The 21,951-nt window shown below is 43.3% G+C and overlaps 1 protein-coding gene across 2 annotated transcripts in view; it reads right to left on the reverse strand.

Moving 5' to 3' along the window:
• The window catches only part of LOC122925685, a 129,937-nt gene that overhangs the window by 18,118 nt on the left and 89,868 nt on the right, over nt 1–21,951 (reverse strand). For both annotated transcript variants that reach the window (XM_044277032.1, XM_044277031.1), the window contains one exon: nt 12,894–12,948. In XM_044277032.1, coding sequence (XP_044132967.1) covers nt 12,894–12,948 — 55 coding nt within the window. The remainder of the gene's footprint in view (nt 1–12,893; nt 12,949–21,951) is intronic.

A 21,951-nucleotide genomic window follows, 5' to 3' on the forward strand; every position in this document is an offset into this window, starting at 1 on the left:
ATACAGAGAGTGCCCCAGAGGACCCCTGTGCCAGCCTCTCCATCACTGCTGTACGCCTGCCCAGGGTATATAAAAACTGTGAGTACCAGAAACACCCTCGGTTAGTAACTACTCCTCTGACCTCACCATTCACCTCACCCTGCAGGGCTGCATACTGCATTAAGTAATATTAAGTTAAATATACTTAGACTGAGAGTTGTGGATAGAAGACATGTCCCACAGTCTGTGGCTCTCCGTAATTCATTTGCAGCACTTTCAGAGTGCAAGAGCAACATGGAGGATGGCTCAAGCACAGTGGGACAAATTATCTGGCTTGCAATGAGGTTTCAAAGGTGAAAGAAGCTTTTCACACACTTGGAAAGGATATATGGGAGGTTGCATCAACTGTTTCATTCTCTGCAGTTTTGCCTCTGCATAACCTTCAGCATGACAGGAAGATGTGCATTAAGGAATTCAATGTATGGCTTGATGAATGGTATCTGAACCAAGAGTTTGGCTTTGTGTCTCATGTTAGCTCTTGTTGGAATGGAAAAGAACTGTACAAGAAAGATGGTTTGCATCTTTCTCTCAAGGGAACGAATTTCCTCGGTGAACAGTTCCAAGTATTTACTAAGGAGCATTTAAACTAGGAAAGGGGGGCAAAAGAGTGATAATCCAGCAGTCCAACTGCCCCCTGGAACAATGCCAGAAGATGCCAGTAGCACAAAGGTTAAGAAATGACAAGCTCAGATTCTTGTCTACAAATGCTCGCAGTTTAGGTAATAAGATCAATGAACTTGAGACTATAATGGCATCTGAGAATATAGATTTGGTGGCTGTTACTGAGACGTGGTTCAATGGGAGTAATGACTGGGATATAACAATACCAGGGTTCTCTCTATACAGAAAAGACAGAGAAGGCAAAAATCTAATTTGATACAAGTTAGCGAGAACAATTTAGAGTCAGTTTGGGTTACTTTTCAGCTTGATAATCATAAGGTAACTCGTGTAGGTGTGATATATAGACCACCTAGCCAAGTCAAAGAATTAGATCTACTAGTTGAGGAAATAGCTAAAATTACATTGAAGGGGGAAGTTATCATTATGGGAGACTTCAATCTTCCTGATGTAAACTGGAAAACCAAAATAGCTAGTTCTGCCAGGAGTACAGATATTCTAAATTCCCTACTGGGATTATCTCTACAGCAAGTAGTTGAGGAGCCAACCCGGAAGGAGGCCATTTTAGATTTAGTATTCACAAATGGGAATTTGGTATCTGATATTACTGTAGGGGAAAGCTTGGGATCGAGTGATCACTAGTCAGTGTGGTTTACTATAATTACAGTGACTGAGTCACACCACACAAAAACAGAAGTTTTAGATTTTCGAAAAACTGACTTTTCTAAAATTAGATTAGTGGTATACGAGTCCCTATCAGATTGGAACAGTTTCATTGGAGTCCAGGAGAAATGGGATTACTTAAAATTGGCACTATTGAAGGCAACAGAAAATTGAATTAGGCTTGTCGGTAAAAGCAAAAAAAGGAAGAGACCACTGTGGTAGCAGGAGTGGCCAAAAACATTTAAAAAAAAAGATAGCATTTAGGAATTATAAAAAAAAAAACTAAACGAGGATGACAGGCAAATTTATAAGATTAGGCAGAGAGAGGCCAAACAAGTTATAAGAGCTTGTAAAGCACAGGCAGAAGAGAAATGAGCTCAGTCAGGGAAAAAAGGCGATAAGGCATTCTTCAGATACATAAATGAAAAAAGGAAACTAAAACAAGGAATTACAAAATTAAAAACAAAAGAAGGAAGGTATATGGAAGAAGATAAAGAACTAGCTGACTGCCTCAATGAATACTTCTGTTCAGTTTTTACAAAGGAAAATGAAGGAAAAGGACCTCAGTTAGGAAAGAAGACTAATGAATCTTTTGATGCATGTGTCTTTACAGAGGAAGAGGTTCTAAGTCAGCTGTCTAAATACAAATAGGTCACAGGGGCCCGATGGGATACACCCAAAGCTTTTAAAAGAGCTCAGCGGTGAACTAGCAAAACCATTAACAGATTTATTTAACCAATCACTGGCAACAGGAGTTATCCCAGAAGATTGGAAATTAGCAAATGTGCCCATTCACAAGAAAGGTAGTAGGGAGGAATCGGGCAACTATAGGCCAGTAAGCCTGACATCAATAGTGGGGAAATTAATGGAAACCATACTTAAGGAGAGGATTGTGGAACATCTAAAATCCCATGGATTTAAAGATGAAAAACAGCATGGGTTTACTTCAGGGAGATCATGTTAAACTAATCTTATTGATGGCGGAGGTGCAGTAGACATTGCTTATCTAGACTTTAGTAAGGCTTTTGATACTGTCCCACATAGAAGGCTTATCAATAAATTGCAGTCTTTGGGCTTGGACTCCCATATTGTTGAATGGATTAGGCAGTGGCTGAGGGACAGACAACAGAGGGTTGTAGTCAATGGAGTATATTCAGACCATGGTCTTGTTACCAGTGGGGTACCTCAGGGATCTGTTCTGGGACTCATATAGTTTAATATCTTTATCAGCGAAATTGCAGAAGGCCTCGATGGTAAGGTGTGTCTTTTTGCTAATGACACAAAGATTTTTAACAGGGTTGATGATCCTGGAGGGATACACCAAATGAAAACGGATTTAGGAAAACTAGAGGAATGGTCAAAAATCTGGCAACTAAAATGTAATGTTGATAAGTGCAAGAGAATATAAAATCAGGGATACAGTCCTAACCTCAATATCTGAGAAAGGGATTTAGGAGTCATTATTTCAGAAGACTTAAAGGTAGGCAGACAATGTCATAGAGAAGTAGGAAATGCTATCAGAATGCTTGGATGTATAGGGAGAGGAATTACCAGTAGAAAGAGGGAGGTGCTCATGCCGCTCTACAGAGCACTAGTGAGACCTCATTTGGAGTATTGTGCTCAGTACCGGAGACCATATCTCCAGAAGGATATTGATACTTTGGAGAGAGTTCAGAGAAGAGCTATTAAACTAGTACATGGATTGCAGGGTAAAACTTACCAGGAAAAATTAAAAGACCTTAACATGTATAGCTTGGAAGAAAGACGAGACAGAGGGGATATGATAGAAACTTTTAAATACATAAAGGGAATCAACACGATAAAAGAGGAGAGAATAGTTAAAAGAAGAAAAACTGCTACAAGAGGACATAGTTTAAAATTAGAGGGTTAAAGGTTTAAAAGTAATATCAGGAAGTATTACTTTACTGAGAGAGTAGTGGATGCATGGAATAGCCTTCCTGCAGAAGTGGTAGCTGCGAATACAGTGAAGGAGTTTAGGCATGCATGGGATAGGCATAAGGCCATCCTTCATATAAGATAGGGCCAGGGGCTATTCATAGTATTCAGTATATTGGGCAGACTAGATCGGCCAAATGGTTCTTATCTGCCGACACATTCTATGTTTCTATTACTTTATTATAAATATATTTTATATATAGCTTTCTTTTTTTTAAAAAAAAGATAGAAATCTACAATCTTCCAATTAGATATCAAAAACAGTATAATACAACATAGTCTCATCTTATACTAAGTCTCCCTCTTATTTTTTTACCCTCCCACCCCTGTCCTACTGTCATCACACCTAGTGTTATGATTTCCAATTACCCCATATCCGCAGCCAGGCTACTTTCTTTCCGGCTGTTTGTGCCAAACTGTGTTCATACTGCTTTACCCTATTCATACCCTCTATCCATTATCTGTCTCTGGGAGATTACTAAGAATCGCATAGTCAATACGTGCTTCATATTTCATAGGGGAGCTATTCTGCAGTTTCCGAAATATTTTGATCCAGTAATCTTTTATCCCTGGGCATTCCCACAACAGGTGTTTATAATCTCCTCTGTCTTTGTTACATTTATAACAGTTCTGTTCTCTGTCTTTATAGATAGTATGCAATAATACTTGTGTGTAATAGAGACAGTGTATAATTGTTAGAAGAATCCACTTATGGGCGGGGGAGACCGTAGACCTTTTAATAGTTCTGTAAACAATGTTCCACGAAATGGGTTCCACATTCTGCAGATCTTTTTCCCATTTAGCCTCACCTCTAAATGTGATCGATTTTGTGTATTCATATTTTAACTTTGCATAGATGTGCGATATAGCTGAAGTGTTTAATGTCATGTCATGACAGAAGTCTAGAAAAGTGTTCCATACAATATTTAAATAGTTCTTGTTTTTCATGTAGTATATGGCGTGTCGTAGCTGTTCATATGGGAATTTATCCATGAATCCTAATGTAGTGTCAGAAAGGATTTTGTTTAAAGGCTTAATCTGTCCTTTATAAAAAACTTGTGCAATTAAGTGAATCCCATGTTTTTCCCAGTATTCGACATCACCCAGTTGCCTAACTTGTGATAAGTGTGCATTCCCCTACAAGGGGGTGTACTGAACCGCTTGGGATACTCCAACCATAAGTCTAACTTGTTGCCAAATATACCCAAGCATTCTACTAAACGGGTTTGTTGTTGTTTTCTTCTCAATGGGGCCAGTTTTGAGGATGTACGGTAAAAAAGATCCTCCCAAGGTCTACAGTACTCCCCAAAAATAAGCCTTATACATTTATTCTTTCGATTCCTCACACACCATCTCAACTGTGCAGCCACGTAATATCCTTTTAGGAAAGGGACAGAGATTCCACCCTCTTCTTTATACAGGTATTTTATTTTAATTCTAACCCGTTTGCGCCCCCATATTAATTCATTGAAAAGGGTCTCTAGTTTATTAAAAAACATATCTTCTATCGTTATTGGGCTTGCATTAAGTACATATAATAGCATTGGTAGTAATGTCATTTTTATAAGGGCTATACGGTTAATTTGTGACAGGGGAAGTTTTAACCATGTTCTTATTTTTTTCTTAACTTTATCTATTATTGGGATTATATTCAGCTTCGTATAATATTCCAATTTGGTTGCTTCCATCCATGATGGGGGTAGAGAGCCCAATGTCCATGATTGATTTAATACTTCCAACATTTGGGTGAGGATAATTCCCTCATGTTTTTGGTATACTTCGAATGGGAAACCATCCAACCCTGGGGACGTATTGCCCTTGATGGTTTTCAGCGTGGTTTGTAACTCGGTCAGTTGGATCGGTCTATTCAGCCAATCAATGTCTTGTTTGTCACATTCCGGAATATTAATGTTGTCTAGGTATTGATCTATTTTTCCTCCCTGATCTATGGGCCCAGCCTGGTATAGCATGGAAAAATATCGAGTGAATTCCCCTAGGATATCATCAGGGTCTCGTAAAATGTTTCCTGCCTCTGTCCTAATTCCCATGATATTATTACTCCCCTTTTGATTTTTTATTATTGTGGATAACAATCTACTTGGTTTGCCGGACTAAAGGTCCTCAGCCCCGAGAAGAACATTTTATTCTGTGCTTTTTTTATATAGATATTGTTTATATTCGTCTCGCACTTTTTTTAATTGAAGTTGTTTTTCTTGGGTGTTTACCTGAGTAATCTCATTCAGTATCTGATTGAGCGTACCTTCTATTTCTTTTTGAGTTTGAGCAATTTTGAGCAAATTTGGTGTGAATATAAACCTCGAAGGTATGCCTTAAGCGAATCCCAAACCATGTGAATGTGTGTTGAGTTAATATTGTCGCTCCAGAAGAACTTTATTTCTTCATTAATCTTATCCACATCCCTTATTAATGTCATCCAGTGGGGGTTAAGTTTAAAAATTCTATTTTTGTTTGGTTTGTTATGGCTATCCAATATTACCATAACCAGGGAGTGGTCGGAAATACCGTTACTTTCATAATTTTTTTTTACTCTGTTGATGAGCACGGGGCTGGCGAGGGCCAGATCAACTAGCGACATGGACCTATATGTATTACTAAAGCAAGAAAATACTTGCTTATTTTCATAGAGAGATCGCCATATATCAACCAATGCCATTTCTTTACACATTCTAAATAGTAAAGTACTTGAGATGGAGTTTTGTTCATAATTAGTTATGGTGGATATCCTATCTATTTTAATGTCCATGACCGAGTTGAAATTGCCCATCACCAGCACCGGGCACTCCTCTCATGCTGAAATATAATCCATCAGTTTACATAACACAGTTGTTGTGAAAGGGGGTGGAATATATATATTAAGGCAATAATACTCCTTTGACCCTGCCAATGACAATGCAGAAAAATATACAGACCCTCTTGATCAATTAGCTGTTCTATTGGGTCATAGTCTACCTGTCTGTGAACGTAAACGCTAATTCCACGTGAGTATGTGGAATAACAGGAGTGGTATTCGTGAGAGGCCCATCTCCTTCCGCCAAGTGCTGCCACTTTTTCACCTGATAGGTGTGTTTCTAACAAGGCCACTATGGCTGGTAAATGTCTAGAAACTAAATCAAACACCGCACACCTCTTAATTTTATCTGCAAAACCGTGAATGTTCCATGTCAATACTCTTGACTTTTTTTTTTTTTTCCCCCCTTTCTTAAATTTAACACAGCGCTGGGCGGAAGGGCAGGGGCACCCCCAACCACACACCCTCAATACCTTGACAGTTCCCCGCGGAAAAAGCCCCCCCTACCCCTACTCCCGTGCTGACCTGCGAGTCGCTGAGTGTGACTCATGGGTCACTAACTATAGGCTATCCCCCCCTCCGTCGACCCCCCCCCCCGGCTCCCCCCTGTATTATTGCGAGTAGATTATTTAATGCCCTTAGAGTCCATCCAATCAGCTGCATCACTTGGGTTAGAGAAGAATTGAACTGTTTCTTTGTAGATAACCCATAGTTTCGCTGGGTACATCATAGAGTATTTTAGTTGGGCTTGTATCAGTCTCTTCTTTACATCTTTATATTCTCTTCTTTTATCTTGCGTAACTTTAGAAAAGTCCGGGTATATCTCTATATTGGCGTCATTATATTTCACCGTTTGTATCTCTCTTTTCCACCTAAGGATGTCATCCCGGTCTCTTGAGGAAATCATTTTGATTAACAGTGGTCTTGGTGCTGACCCTGGTGGTAATTTTCTTATTGGAATGTGGTGTGCTCTCTCCACTGTATGTGTTGGAGCTACTTCTACGGCGATTACGTTGTCTGATCTCGGATTACCAAGATGTCAGTCTGCACAACTGCCACCGTAGTTGTCAGGGTACTTAATAGGGATGAGCGAACTCGAACTGTATAGTTCGGGTTCGTACCGAATTTTGGGGTGTCCGTGACACGGACCCGAACCCGGACATTTTCGTAAAAGTTCGGGTTCGGTGTTCGTCGCTTTCTTGGCGCTTTTGTGACGCTTTCTTGGCGCTTTTTGAAAGGCTGCAAAGCAGCCAATCAACAAGCGTCATACTACTTGCCCCAAGAGGCCATCACAGCCATGCCTACTATTGGCATGGCTGTGATTGGCCAGAGCACCATGTGACCCAGCCTCTATTTAAGCTGGAGTCACATAGCGCCGCCCATCACTCTGCTCTGATTAGCGTAGGGAGAGGTTGCGGCTGCGACAGTAGGGCGAGATTAGGCAGATTAACTCCTCCAAAGGACTTGATTAACTGATCGATCTGCAGCTGTGGATCATTGAGCTGCTGATCCTCAATTGCTCACTGTTTTTAGGCTGCCCAGACCGTTTGTCAGTCACATTTTTCTGGGGTGATCGGCGGCCATTTTGTGTCTTGTGGTGCGCCAGCACAAGCTGCGAGCAAGTGCATTTAACCCTCAATGGTGTGGTTGTTTTTTGGCTAAAGCCTACATCAGGGTGAAGCTGTCACACCAAGTGCATTTAACCAGCAATAGTCTGTTTATTTTTTGGCCATATACTACATCAGGGGAAAGCTGCGCCCGTCACCAAGTGCATTTAACCCTCAGTAGTGTGGTTGGTCAAGCTATCACACCAAGTGCATTTAACCAGCAATAGTCTGTTCATTTTTTGGCCATATACTACATTAGGGGCAAGCTGCGCCCGTCACCAAGTGCATTTAACCCTCAGTAGTGTGGTTGGTCAAGCTGTGACACCAAGTGCATTTAACCAGCAATAGTCTGTTCATTTTTTGGCCATATACTACATCAGGGGCAAGCTGCGCCCGTCACCAAGTGCATTTAACCCTCAGTAGTGTGGTTGGTCAAGCTGTCACACCAAGTGCATTTAACCAGCAATAGTGTGGTTATTTTTTGGCCATATCCCAGTCTAATTCTGTCACTAAATCCATACCGGTCACCCAGCGCCTAAATACTAGGCCTCAAATTTATATCCCGCTAAATCTCTCGTTACCGCTGTCCTGTTGTGGCTGGGAAAGTTATTTAGTGTCCGTCAAAGCACATTTTTTGTTCTGGGTTGAAATACAATTCCCAATTTAGCAATTTCATAATTTAGTGGTTTCTGCTATATCAGAGCTATTTGAAATCTATCCCTAAAAGGGTATATAATATTCAAGGTGCACATAGGGTCATTCAGAATAACTTCACACACACGCTACTGTGCATTTCCAAGTCCAATTCTGTTAGTAAATCCATACCGGTCACCCAGCGCCTAAATACTAGGCCTCAAATTTATCCCGCTAAATCTCTCGTTACCGCTGTCCTGTTGTGGCTGGGAAAGTTATTTAGTGTCTGTCAAAGCACATTTTTTGTTCTGGGTTGAAATACAATTCCCAATTTAGCAATTTCATAATTTAGTGGTTTCTGCTATATCAGACAATGCGCCCACCTTACTTCCTGCACTGGAGCGTGATAGGAAGATGCGCGAGTACAAGCGCACGTTGGTAGACGCGCTACTGAGAGCATTCCCAAATGTCACAGGGGAACAAGTGGAAGCCCAAGGCCAAGGCAGAGGAGGAGCAAGAGGTCGCCAAGGCAGCTGTGTCAATGCCAGCTCCTTTGAGGGCAGGGTTAGCATGGCAGAGATGTGGAAAACTTTTGTCAACACGCCACAGCTAACTGCACCACCACCTGATACGCAACGTGTTAGCAGGAGGCAACATTTCACTAACATGGTGGAACAGTACATGTGCACACCCCTCCACGTACTGACTGATGGTTCGGCCCCATTCAACTTCTGGGTCTCTAAATTGTCCACGTGGCCAGAGCTAGCCTTTTATGCCTTGGAGGTGCTGGCCTGCCCAGCGGCCAGCGTTTTGTCTGAACGTGTATTCAGCACGGCAGGGGGCGTCATTACAGACAAACGCAGCCGCCTGTCTACAGCCAATGTGGACAAGCTGACGTTCATAAAAATGAACCAGGCATGGATCCCACAGGATCTGTCCGTCCCTTGTCCAGATTAGACATTAACTACCTCCCCTTAACCATATATTATTGGACTCCAGGGCACTTCCTCATTCAATCCTATTTTTATTTTCATTTTACCATTATATTGCGAGGCTACCCAAAGTTGAATGAACCTCTCCTCTGTCTGGGTGCCGGGGCCTAAATATATGCCAATGGACTGTTCCAATGTTGGGTGACGTGAAGCCTGATTGTCTGTTACGGGACCTCTCTCCTCTGCCTGGGTGCTGGGCCTAAATATATGCCAATGGACTGTTGCAGTGGTGGCTGACGTGAAGCCTGATTCTCTGCTATGACATGAAGACTGATTCTCAGCTGACATGAAGCCAGATTGTCTGTTACGGGACCTCTCTCCTCTGCCTCGGTGCTGGGCCTAAATATATGCCAATGGACTGTTGCAGTGGTGGCTGACGTGAAGCCTCATTCTCTGCTATGACATGCAGACTGATTCTCTGCTGACATGAAGCCAGATTGTCTGTTACGGGACCTCTCTCCTCTGCCTGGGTGCTGGGCCTAAATATATGCCAATGGACTGTTGCAGTGGTGGGTGACGTGAAGCCTCATTCTCTGCTATGACATGCAGACTAATTCTCTGCTGACATGAAGCCAGATTGTCTGTTACGGGACCTCTCTCCTCTGCCTGGGTGCTGGGCCTAAACTTATGAAAATGGACTCTTACAGTGGTGGCTGACGTGAAGCCTGATTCTCTGCTATGACATGAAGACTGATTCTCTGCTGACATGAAGCCAGATCCTCTGTTACGGGACCTCTCTCCTCTGCCTGGGTGCTGGGCCTAAATATATGCCAATGGACTGTTGCAGTGGTGGGTGACGTGAAGCCTCATTCTCTGCTATGACATGCAGACTAATTCTCTGCTGACATGAAGCCAGATTGTCTGTTACGGGACCTCTCTCCTCTGCCTGGGTGCTGGGCCTAAACTTATGAAAATGGACTCTTACAGTGGTGGCTGACGTGAAGCCTGATTCTCTGCTATGACATGAAGACTGATTCTCTGCTGACATGAAGCCAGATCCTCTGTTACGGGACCTCTCTCCTCTGCCTGGGTGCTGGGCCTAAACTTATGAAAATGGACTCTTACAGCGGTGGGTGACGTGAAGCCTCATTCTCTGCTATGACATGCAGACTAATTCTCTGCTGACATGAAGCCAGATTGTTTGTTACGGGACCTCTCTCCTCTGCCTGGGTGCTGGGCCTAAATATATGCCAATGGACTGTTGCAGTGGTGGCTGACGTGAAGCCTGATTCTCTGCTATGACATGAAGACTGATTCTCTGCTGACATGAAGCCAGATTGTCTGTTACGGGATCTCTCTCGCCTGCCTGGGTGCTGGGCCTAAATATATGCCAATGGACTGTTGCAGTGGTGGCTGACGTGAAGCCTCATTCTCTGCTATGACATGCAGACTGATTCTCTGCTGACATGAAGCCAGATTGTCTGTTACGGGACCTCTCTCCTCTTCCTGGGTGCTGGGCCTAAATATATGCCAATGGACTGTTGCAGTGGTGGGTGACGTGAAGCCTCATTCTCTGCTATGACATGCAGACTAATTCTCTGCTGACATGAAGCCAGATTGTCTGTTACGGGACCTCTCTCCTCTGCCTGGGTGCTGGGCCTAAACTTATGAAAATGGACTCTTACAGTGGTGGCTGACGTGAAGCCTGATTCTCTGCTATGACATGAAGACTGATTCTCTGCTGACATGAAGCCAGATCCTCTGTTACGGGACCTCTCTCCTCTGCCTGGGTGCTGGGCCTAAACTTATGAAAATGGACTCTTACAGTGGTGGGTGACGTGAAGCCTCATTCTCTGCTATGACATGCAGACTAATTCTCTGCTGACATGAAGCCAGATTGTTTGTTACGGGACCTCTCTCCTCTGCCTGGGTGCTGGGCCTAAATATATGCCAATGGACTGTTGCAGTGGTGGCTGACGTGAAGCCTGATTCTCTGCTATGACATGAAGACTGATTCTCTGCTGACATGAAGCCAGATTGTCTGTTACGGGACCTCTCTCCTCTGCCTGGGTGCTGGGCCTAAATATATGCCAATGGACTGTTGCAGTGGTGGCTGACGTGAAGCCTCATTTTCTGCTATGACATGCAGACTGATTCTCTGCTGACATGAAGCCAGATTGTCTGTTACGGGACCTCTCTCCTCTGCCTGGGTTCCGGGGCCTAAATATCTGAGAATGGACTGTTCCAGTGGTGGGTGACGGGAAGCCATATTCTCTGCTATGGGACCTCTCTCCAATTGATTTTGGTTAATTTTTATTTATTTAATTTTAATTTTAATTCATTTCCCTATCCACATTTGTTTGCAGGGGATTTACCTACATGTTGCTGCCTTTTGCAGCCCTCTAGCCCTTTCCTGGGCTGTTTTACAGCCTTTTTAGTGCCGAAAAGTTCGGGTCCCCATTGACTTCAATGGGGTTCGGGTTCGGGACGAAGTTCGGATCGGGTTCGGATCCCGAACCCGAACATTTTCGGGAAGTTCGGCCGAACTTCTCGAACCCGAACATCCAGGTGTTCGCTCAACTCTAGTACTTAATGATTGGTTAGTTGTTTTAACTGCCTCCAATATCCCTGCTAATTTAAGATCAATATTGCTCATCTGATTGTCTGTATTATATATAGCTTTCATTAGTTATAATGGCTCGTTTTGTCTGGGGAGCAATCATTAGGAGAAATAAAATTGCCGCCATCCTATTAGTACACATAAAACCTGTCCTAATCATACAGAAGGGCAAGTTACGTCACAATACTGAGCTAAAGAGCTTTCTCATCCTCCTCTCTGCTCTCTGATTTTCAGCTGAGTCACTGTAGGAATGGAGTTCATGAGGAGACATGAAGTACAGAGAAGATGGACTGTGGTAATGTGGGGCTGTGGCAATTGAGACTGCATATAAGTGCTGCTGCTCATTAGCCTCGCCCCCACCCTCCTCTCTGTACTTCATATCTCCTCATAAACTCCATTCCTACAGAGATTAAGCTAAAGTTCATACCAGTCTGTATTTAGGATCGTAATCCCTGACAAGTAGGAAAGGAGGATGAGGCAGCTTTTTAGATCAGTGTTGTGGAGTAACTTCTCCTACTGTGTGATTAGGACAGGTTTTGTATGTACTAATAGGACAGTGCCCATTTTATTTCCCCTGATGATTGCTTCCTAGACAAAACAAGCCATTATAACTAATGAAGGTATTTGGGAATATATTTATAATAAAGTAATATTTTATTAAAGTATTTTCAGTAAGCCAAAAAAGCTGTATGCTAATTAATGGGAATTTTGGCAGTTACGTTTTATTTCCACTGGGGATATTTCCACAGTACTTTTTTTGCAAAAAGTGACAAGAAGTGCGGCCATGTTGGTTATCACTTAGTATTAGCTTTTCAGCTGATGATCCACTGTATTTTCTAAGAATGTTTTATTAGTATCATTTACCCTCAATTTATTATAAGCCAAATGAAAAGCGATATAGCTGCAATTGCAAATACTCGTAGATTGAATTTTTAAGAATTATGAATAAAGTACTCAATATATAACATTTATAACAATGAATCTAAACATGCTAATAAAATAAGATATATACTCACAGAAAAATCCGTTGCTTCATATATTTTGCAACGCAGATACTTCTGAAGAGAAGATCTATGCATGGTAAAAGTAAACATGGCATGATATGTAGATGAATCGTTAAATCATAGACAGGAATCTCATTTACTAAATCAAAATACAAAAGGCCACAAAAAATATTATTTTATAAAGTCAATGCAATACTGTACATATACTGCCTGTCCATTTTTTTTTACGTTCCTATGCATTCTGTCTCCTTTGTGGTTAGGCACCAATTGGTACCTCTCAAAAATGTATCCAATTCAGGATATACAGTACCCTCAGTTAAATACAGATATGCGGTTAGAGTGATATGTGGTAGTTTTCCACTAGGAAGACATAATTACTTGAAGGAAACTTTAGTCAAAATTGGAGAATTTTAGCAGTTTCTTTAAAGGACCAGAGGGTAAAAGACTGTTGATTTACATGTGGTAGGAGGGACAAAACAACAACGAGGTTCACATGGATACAATATTTTCCCCAACTATACAAACTTTGATAATTTTTAAAGGAGAAAAACTGACTATGTGAGACGTTAGAGAGTTGTGAAGGTTGTGGGCAGAGCAGAAGTTACACATAGGGTGGTAGCTGCCGTTAAGTGAGGAAATGTAATCAGGCACATATGGGGCAGGGCCTTGTAGGTTAAAGAGTAACTAAACTTTTATTTAATGTTTTGGTAAGGCTACTTTCACACTAGCGTTCGTCGGTCCGCTCGTGAGCTCCGTTTGAAGGGGCTCACGAGCGGACCCGAACGCAGCCGTCCAGCCCTGATGCAGTCTGAATGGAGCGGATCCGCTCAGACTGCATCAGTCTGGCGGCGTTCAGCCTCCGCTCCGCTCGCCTCCGCACGGACAGGCGGACAGCTGAACGCTGCTTGCAGCGTTCGGGTGTCCGCCTGGCCGTGCGGAGGCGTGCGGATCCGTGCGGATCCGTCCAGACTTACAATGTAAGTCAATGGGGACGGATCCGTTTGAAGATGCCACAATATGGCTCAATCTTCAGGCGGATCCGTCCCCCATTGACTTTACATTGAAAGTCTAGACGGATCCGTACGAGGCTATTTTCACACTTAGCTGTTATATGCTAAAATAATGCAGACGGATCCGTTCTGAACGGAGCCTCCGTCTGCATTATTATGATCGGATCCATTCAGAACGGATCCGATCGAACGCTAGTGTGAAAGTAGCCTAAAATGTCCTTAATTCCCTAATAATACTTTTTGTAATGTACTATATTAACTCCTTAAGGACACAGCCTTATGTCACCTTAAGGACCAGGCCATTTTTTGCAAATCTGACCAGTGTCACTTTAAGTGGTGATAACTTTAAAATGCTTTGACTTATCCAGGCCATTCTGAGATTGTTTTATCATCACATATTGTACTTCATGACACTGGTAAAATGAAGTTAAAAAAATTCATTTTTATTTAATACCAAATTTGGCAAAAAAATAAATAAATTGCACATTTCCAAGTTTCAATTTCTCTACTTCTATAATACATAGTAATACCTCCAAAAATAGTTATTACTTTACAGTCCCCATATGTCTACTTCATGTTTGGATTATTTTGTGAATAATATTTTATTTTTTGGGGATGTTACAAGGCTTAGAAGTTTAGAAGCAAATCTTGATATTTTTCAGAAATTTTCAAAAACCCAATTTTTAGGGACCAGTTCAGGTCTGAAGTCACTTTGCGAGGCTTACATAATAGAAAACACGCAAAAAATGACCCCATTCTAGAAACTACACCCATTTGAAGCCCCCCTGATGCAGCCCTAGAGTAGAAACTCCATAAAAGTAACCCCATCTAAGAAACTACACCCCTCAAGGTATTCAAAACTGATTTTACTAACTTTTTTAACCTTTAGGTGTTCCACAAGAATAAATGGAAAATAGAAATACAATTTAAAAATTTCCCTTTTTTGGCAGATTTTCCATTTTAATATTTTTTTTACTTTTACAAAGCAAGGGTTAACAGCCAAACAAAACTCAATATTTATGGCCCTGATTCTGTAGTTTACAGAAACACCCCATATGTGGTTGTAAACTACTGTACGGGCACACGGCAGGGTGCAGAAGGAAAGGAATGCCATACGGTTTTTGAAAGGCAGATTTTGCTGGACTGTTTTTTTTACATCATGTCCCATTTGAAGCCCCCCTGATGCAACCCTAAAGTAGAAACTCCATAAATGTACGCCATCTAAGAAACTACACCCCTCAAGGTATTCAAAACTTATTTTACATACGTCGTTAACCCTTTAGGTGTTCCACAAGAGTTATTGGCAAATGGAGATGACATTTCAGAATTTAAATTTTGGGGGCAAATTTTCCATTTTAATCCATTTTTTCTAGTAACAAAACAAGAGTTAACAGCCAAACAAAACTCAAAATTTATTGCCCAGATACTGTAGTTTACAGAAACACATCATATGTGGTCGTAAACTACTGTACGGGCACACGGCAGGGCGCAGAAGGAAAGGAATACCATATGGTTTTTGGAAGGCAGATTTTGCTGGACTGGTTTTTTTGACACCATGTGCCATTTGAAGCCCCCCTGATGCACCCCCAGAGTAGAAACTCCATAAAAGTGACCCCATTTTATAAACAATGGATAGGGTGGAAGTTTTTGTTGGTACTAGTTTAGGGTACATATGATTTTTGGTTGCTCTACATTACACTTTTTGTGAGGCAAGAAAACAAGAAATAGCTGTTTTGGCACCGTTTTTATTTTTTGTTATTTACAACATTTATCTGACAGGTTAGATCATGTGGTATTTTTATAGAACAGGTTGTCACGGACGCGGTGATACCTAATATATATACTTTTTTTTTATTTATGTAAGTTTTACACTGATTTCATTTTTGAATCAAAGAAAATATCATGTTTTAGTGTTTCCATAGTCTGAGAGCCATAATTTTTTCAGTTTTTGGGCGATTACCTTGGGTAGGGTATGATTTTTGTGGGATGAGATGTTTTATTGGCACTATTTTGGGGTGCGTGGGAATTTTTGATCACTTGCTATTACACTTTTTGTGTTGTAAGGTGACAAAAAATGGTTTATTTAGCACAGTTTTTATTAAAAAAATATTTACGGTGTTCATCTGAGGGGTTAGATCATGTGATATTGTTATAGAGCCGGTAGATACGGACGCGGCGATACCTAATATGTATACTTTCTCCCTTCCCCCTACTTTTTACCAATTTTTTTTTTTACTTTATTTGGTGAAAATTACGTTTTTGTTTATTTTTACTTAAAACTTTTAATTTTTGGGTGGGAAAACTTTATTTTTTCAACTATTTCTTCACAAAAAAATTTTGTCCCACTTTGGGACTTGAACTTTTGGGGGTCTAATCCTTTACAATGCATTCCAATACTTCTGTATTGGAATGCATTGGCTGTATGAGTAATACTGTGTATTACTCATACAGATTCCGGGGCCTGTGAGATCCAGGGGGCTGGATATCACAGGTTCGTCACCGGAAGGCAGCACAGATGCCTCAGGAAGGCATCGCGCTGCCTTCCATGCCTTCGGGTCCCCCACACAGCCCCATGGGGACCCAATGGCACTTCCCGCCGCCGCCACAATAGATAAAAGCCGCAAACGACAGGTCTGAATTGACCTGCGGTTTGCGGCGATCTCCGACATGGGGGGGTCACGGGACCCGCCTGGGCATTTAGCTGAGGTGCCTGGCGCGGCGGTGATCGGAAATACACAGGGCATACAGGTACGCCCTGTGTCCTTAAGTACCAGGACATAAGGTCGTACCTGTTGGCCCTGTGTCCTGAAGAGATTAATGCATTTTTAATAGAGATATCCCCCCCCCTAAAGTGCACCTTTTCCTGCGCGTCTTAAATCCACTTTTCTGCACACCGCTGACTTCTCAATGGTGTACAGAGTAGGGGCTGTACAGTTTATAAATGGGCCTACAGCACACGGAGTACAGGCAGGAGCACACATTCCCGTACTTCATACACCTATCACGATCGGCGTAACTGTCACATACGTGACACGGAGGGAGGAAAAGAGGGAGGCCCTGCCCTAGTGAGAGGGAAGGTGGTGACCCCTGACTCACCTTGCGACTGGCGCCTGGCTGCCCTGTCGTCCCTAGACGGGTTCCTCACCCGTACGCCGATCACGTGCCTAAAACCCTGGCTTTCCCTAGGATAAGCCCTAGATAGTGAACAGGGCGGTGGGAACACTAGTCCGCACCACTAGCTCTAAAGGAAAACACCAAGGGGAGGACAGACCATACAAACTAAACATATAATCCCAGGAGGGCAACAACAGGAGACAACAAAAGCCCAACAGGGATCCGGAGGGTAGCACTCTGGAACAACAACCAGATTCTCAGCTCCAGTGGGTCAGCATAGATGTCCAGGCAGGAAGCTCTATAACTGGCAACAAGAGAAGTGTGAGAGGAGAATATAAGGAGTTTGGGAGTGGCAGACAAGAAACAGCTGAGGAGGAGAAGCTACGGATCCCTGAGTGAGACAAAAAGGATAGCAAGGCAAACACAGAAAACAAACACTAAGAAACACCGTGATCTTTAGACATAGAGCGCGCAGCCACCCGCTGCGACTTCCTGACCACGGGTATAACGGAGTCAGACGTGGCTCTTGACACCCTCGTGACAGTACCCCCCCTTTCACGAGGGGCCTCCTGGACACTCAGGACCAGGTCTCTCCGGATGAGAGACATGGAAAGCCTGAATCAACCTGTTGGCGTTTACCTCTGACGCTGGAACCCACATTCTTTCCTCGGGACCGTAACCCCTCCAATGCACCAGATACTGAAGAGAGCGGCGGACCCGACGAGAATCAACAATTCTGGATATTTGAAACTCCAGATTACCATCCACAACAACAGGAGGAGGTGGCAGCGGTGATGGTTCTAGAGGTGGAACATACTTCTTGAGCAGCGACTTATGGAAGACGTTATGGATCTTAAAAGTCTGAGGTAGCTCCAGGCGAAAAGCCACAGGGTTAATGACGGCTACAATTTTATAAGGACCAATGAACCTAGGACCCAGTTTCCAAGAGGGAACCTTCAACTTAATATTCCTAGTAGACAACCACACATAGTCATTCACTCCTAGGTCCGGACCTGGCGACCGTTTCTTATCGGCCATGCATTTGTATTTACCACTCATATTTTTCAAGTTAGCTTGCACCTTCTGCCATACCGATGAAAGAGATGAAGAAAACCGTTCCTCTTCGGGAACCCCAGAAGACCCCCCCTCTTTGAAAGTACAAAATTGGGGATGAAAACCGTATGCACCAAGAAATGGTGACTTGCCAGTGGATTCCTGACGGCGATTATTTATGGCAAACTCGGCTAACGGTAAATATGATGACCACACCTCTTGGTTTTCAGACGCAAAACACCTTAAATATGTTTCTAGGTTTTGGTTGGTACGCTCAGTCTGTCCATTCGACTGAGGATGGAAAGCTGAGGAAAAGGATAAGTGTACCCCTAAACGGGTACAAAAAGCTCTCCAAAACTTAGAAATAAACTGGGTTCCCCGATCCGAAACCACATCGGAAGGGACCCCGTGAAGCTTCACGATTTCACTGATAAACACCTGAGCAAGAGTCTTAGCATTAGGAAGTGCGGGTAGCGCAATAAAGTGTACCATTTTGCTAAACCTGTCTACTACTACCAAGATAACTGTTTTACCCGCAGACAAAGGTAAGTCAGTGATGAAATCCATTGATAGATGTGTCCATGGTCTATTGGGGATGAAAAGTGGCAATAAAGACCCTGCTGGACGTGTATGAGAGACTTTCGCGCGTGCACAAGTAGAACAAGTAGACACGAAATCTATTACATCCTGACGCAACCTTGGCCACCAAAAACGACGAGACAATAGCTCCAAGGTTGCTTTACTACCCGGGTGCCCAGCAAGTGCCGAATTATGATGTTCCTTCAATAACTCAAGACGCAGGTTTAACGGTACAAACAATTTCTCTGAGGGGCAAGAGGCCGGGGCGTCCCCCTGGGCCTCTAACACCTTTCCCTCTAGAACAGAGTGTACAGCAGAGACAACCACTCCTCTTTGTAAAATAGGTACCGGATCACTAACATTACCCCCTCCAGGGAAACTACGAGACAATGCGTCTGCCTTGGTATTTTTTGCCCCAGGACGATAGGTGATTACAAAGTTAAATCTGGTAAAGAATAGCGACCACCTAGCTTGTCTAGGGGTGAGACGCTTAGCCGATTCTAGGTACAGAAGGTTTTTGTGATCCGTAATTACCGTGACGGGGTGGATTGCTCCCTCTAAGAAGTGACGCCACTCTTCAAAGGCCAGTTTAATCGCCAACAGTTCCCTATTTCCAATATCATAGTTCTTTTCTGCTGCAGATAATTTTTTGGAAAAGAAAGCGCAAGGACGCCATTTGCCAGGAGACGGACCCTGAGACAATACAGCCCCCACTCCCACCTCCGACGCATCAACTTCAACAATAAAAGGCTGGGAGACATCAGGTTGAATTAGGACAGGTGCCGAGGTAAATCTCTCTTTTAGAGAGGAAAATGCAATTTTAGCGGCGTCAGACCATTTAGAAAAATCAGTCCCCTTCCTAGTCATGTCAGTAAGGGGTTTAACGATCACTGAATAATTTTTAATAAACTTTCTGTAGAAATTTGCGAAACCCAAAAACCGTTGTAGAGCTTTAAGGTTCTCAGGAAGATCCCAATCTAAAATTGCCTGGACCTTCCCAGGATCCATACGGAAACCTGAAGCAGATAATAGATATCCCAGGAATTGTATTTCCTGAACGGCGAAGACACATTTTTCAATTTTCGCATATAATTTATTCGTCCGTAGGACCTGCAGTACTTGCCTGACATGTACTTCATGTGTTTTCAGATCAGCCGAATAAATTAAGATATCATCTAGGTATATGACTACAAACCTGCCGATGAGATGACTAAAAATATCATTAACGAAATGTTGGAAGACAGCAGGGGCATTGGTCAGACCGAAAGGCATGACTAAATTTTCGTAATGCCCCTCAGGGGTGTTAAAAGCTGTCTTCCACTCATCCCCTTCCTTGATACGAATCAGATTGTAGGCCCCCCTAAGATCAAGTTTGGAGAACCACCTAGCACCCGCAATCTGATTAAAAAGGTCAGGAATGAGAGGAAGAGGGTATGGGTCTCGGACGGTTATCCGGTTTAGCTCACGGAAATCTAGGCAAGGACGCAGGCCCCCATCTTTCTTTTTAACAAAGAAAAACCCTGCAGCCACGGGTGAAGAAGAGGGTCTGATGTGTCCCTTGGCCAGACTCTCGGAGATATAATCTTTCATGGCTTGTCTCTCGGGACCCGAAAGATTATACAACCTGGACTTGGGTAATTTTGCACCGGGAATCAGGTTAACCGGGCAATCATAAGGACGATGAGGTGGTAGCTTCTGACAACCCTTTTCAGAAAAAACGTCCTCAAAGTCCGAAATAAATGTAGGTAGGGAAGCTATGGAGGCGATTAAGCAATTGTTATTTAAGCAATTCTCTCTGCAATGCTCACTCCACTCCAATATCTCCCTGGCCTGCCAATCCACCACTGGATTGTGCGCTACCAACCAGGGAAGACCCAATACCACAGGAGAGGGAAGGCCCTCCAGAACGTAACATGAAAGACGCTCCTTATGGTGGTCCCCTACCCGAAGATGTAAGTTATGGACAACGTGAGTGAGGTTTCTCTGAGACAGAGGAGCAGAGTCAATAGCGAATATGGGAATGGGTCTCTGCAGCGTACAGAGAGACAAACCCATAGTGCGGGCAAAATGGGCATCTATCAAATTTACCCCTGCACCACTGTCTAGAAAAAAATAAATAGACTCCGTCTTAACACCAAAAACAATAACCGCTGGCAACACAAATTGAGATGTTCGTATGGAGGAAACGTATACCCCCCGGCTGACATCCTCCGCACAGCCTGGGGTTAGTAGTTTTCCGACGGTCTTTTGTTTTTGGGAAAAGGAGGGACAGACATTAATGAAATGACCCTTCCCCCCACAGAAAAAACAAGCCCCCCACCTACTGGCGAACCTCAGGAGGACGGACCTGACGAGAAGTTCCTCCTAGCTGCATAGGCTCATCCTAAGTCAGTACAGACTAACTGCTGCTTGGGAGAGGTTACCGATTGCTCAGGAATTTTCGATCTCTCCCTAAGACGTCTATCTATCCTGATAGAGAGGGACATAACAGCATCAAGGGAAAGGGGGGTCTCATACAGCGCCAGCGCATCCTTAACCCTTTCAGATAACCCAGAGCAGAACTGACTCCTGAGAGCCGGGTCGTTCCACTGAGTATCCGTAGCCCACCTGCGGAACTCTGAGCAATATTCCTCTGCTGGCCGATCTCCCTGTAGGAGTCTCCGTAACTTCGACTCAGCCAGGGCGACACGGTCAGGGTCATCATATATGAGACCCAAAGCCCCAAAAAATCCCTCCACTGACCGGAGAGCCTGGGAACCAGGGGGTAACGAGAACGCCCAGGATTGCGGGTCCCCCTGAAGCAGGGAAATAACAATCCCCACCCGCTGTTCTTCATTACCTGAGGAGTAAGGGCGCAGCTTAAAATATAATTTGCAGGCCTCACGGAACAACACAAATTTGTCCCTTCCCCCAGAGAATCTGTCAGGAAGAACAACCTTGGGTTCTGTAACAACCTGGTTACCCATAGCAACCGCTGGGCTTACGGTCTGCTGCATTTGCTGCTGCTGTTGGAGGACAGACGCCTTCAATCCTGCCACCTCCAAAGACAGGCCTTGAAGCTGTTTTGCCAAAGCAGCAATAGGATCCATATTGGATTCTAAGTAGAGAAAAAAAAAATTATATATTTTTTTTTTTTTTTTTTTTTTTTCTCAAAAAAATAAATAAGGGCCAGTTATAATATCACGATCGGCGTAACTGTCACATACGTGACACGGAGGGAGGAAAAGAGGGAGGCCCTGCCCTAGTGAGAGGGAAGGTGGTGACCCCTGACTCACCTTGCGACTGGCGCCTGGCTGCCCTGTCGTCCCTAGACG

The sequence above is a fragment of the Bufo gargarizans genome, chromosome 2 (assembly GCF_014858855.1).
Source record: "Bufo gargarizans isolate SCDJY-AF-19 chromosome 2, ASM1485885v1, whole genome shotgun sequence".
Classification (NCBI taxonomy): Eukaryota; Metazoa; Chordata; class Amphibia; order Anura; family Bufonidae; genus Bufo; species Bufo gargarizans.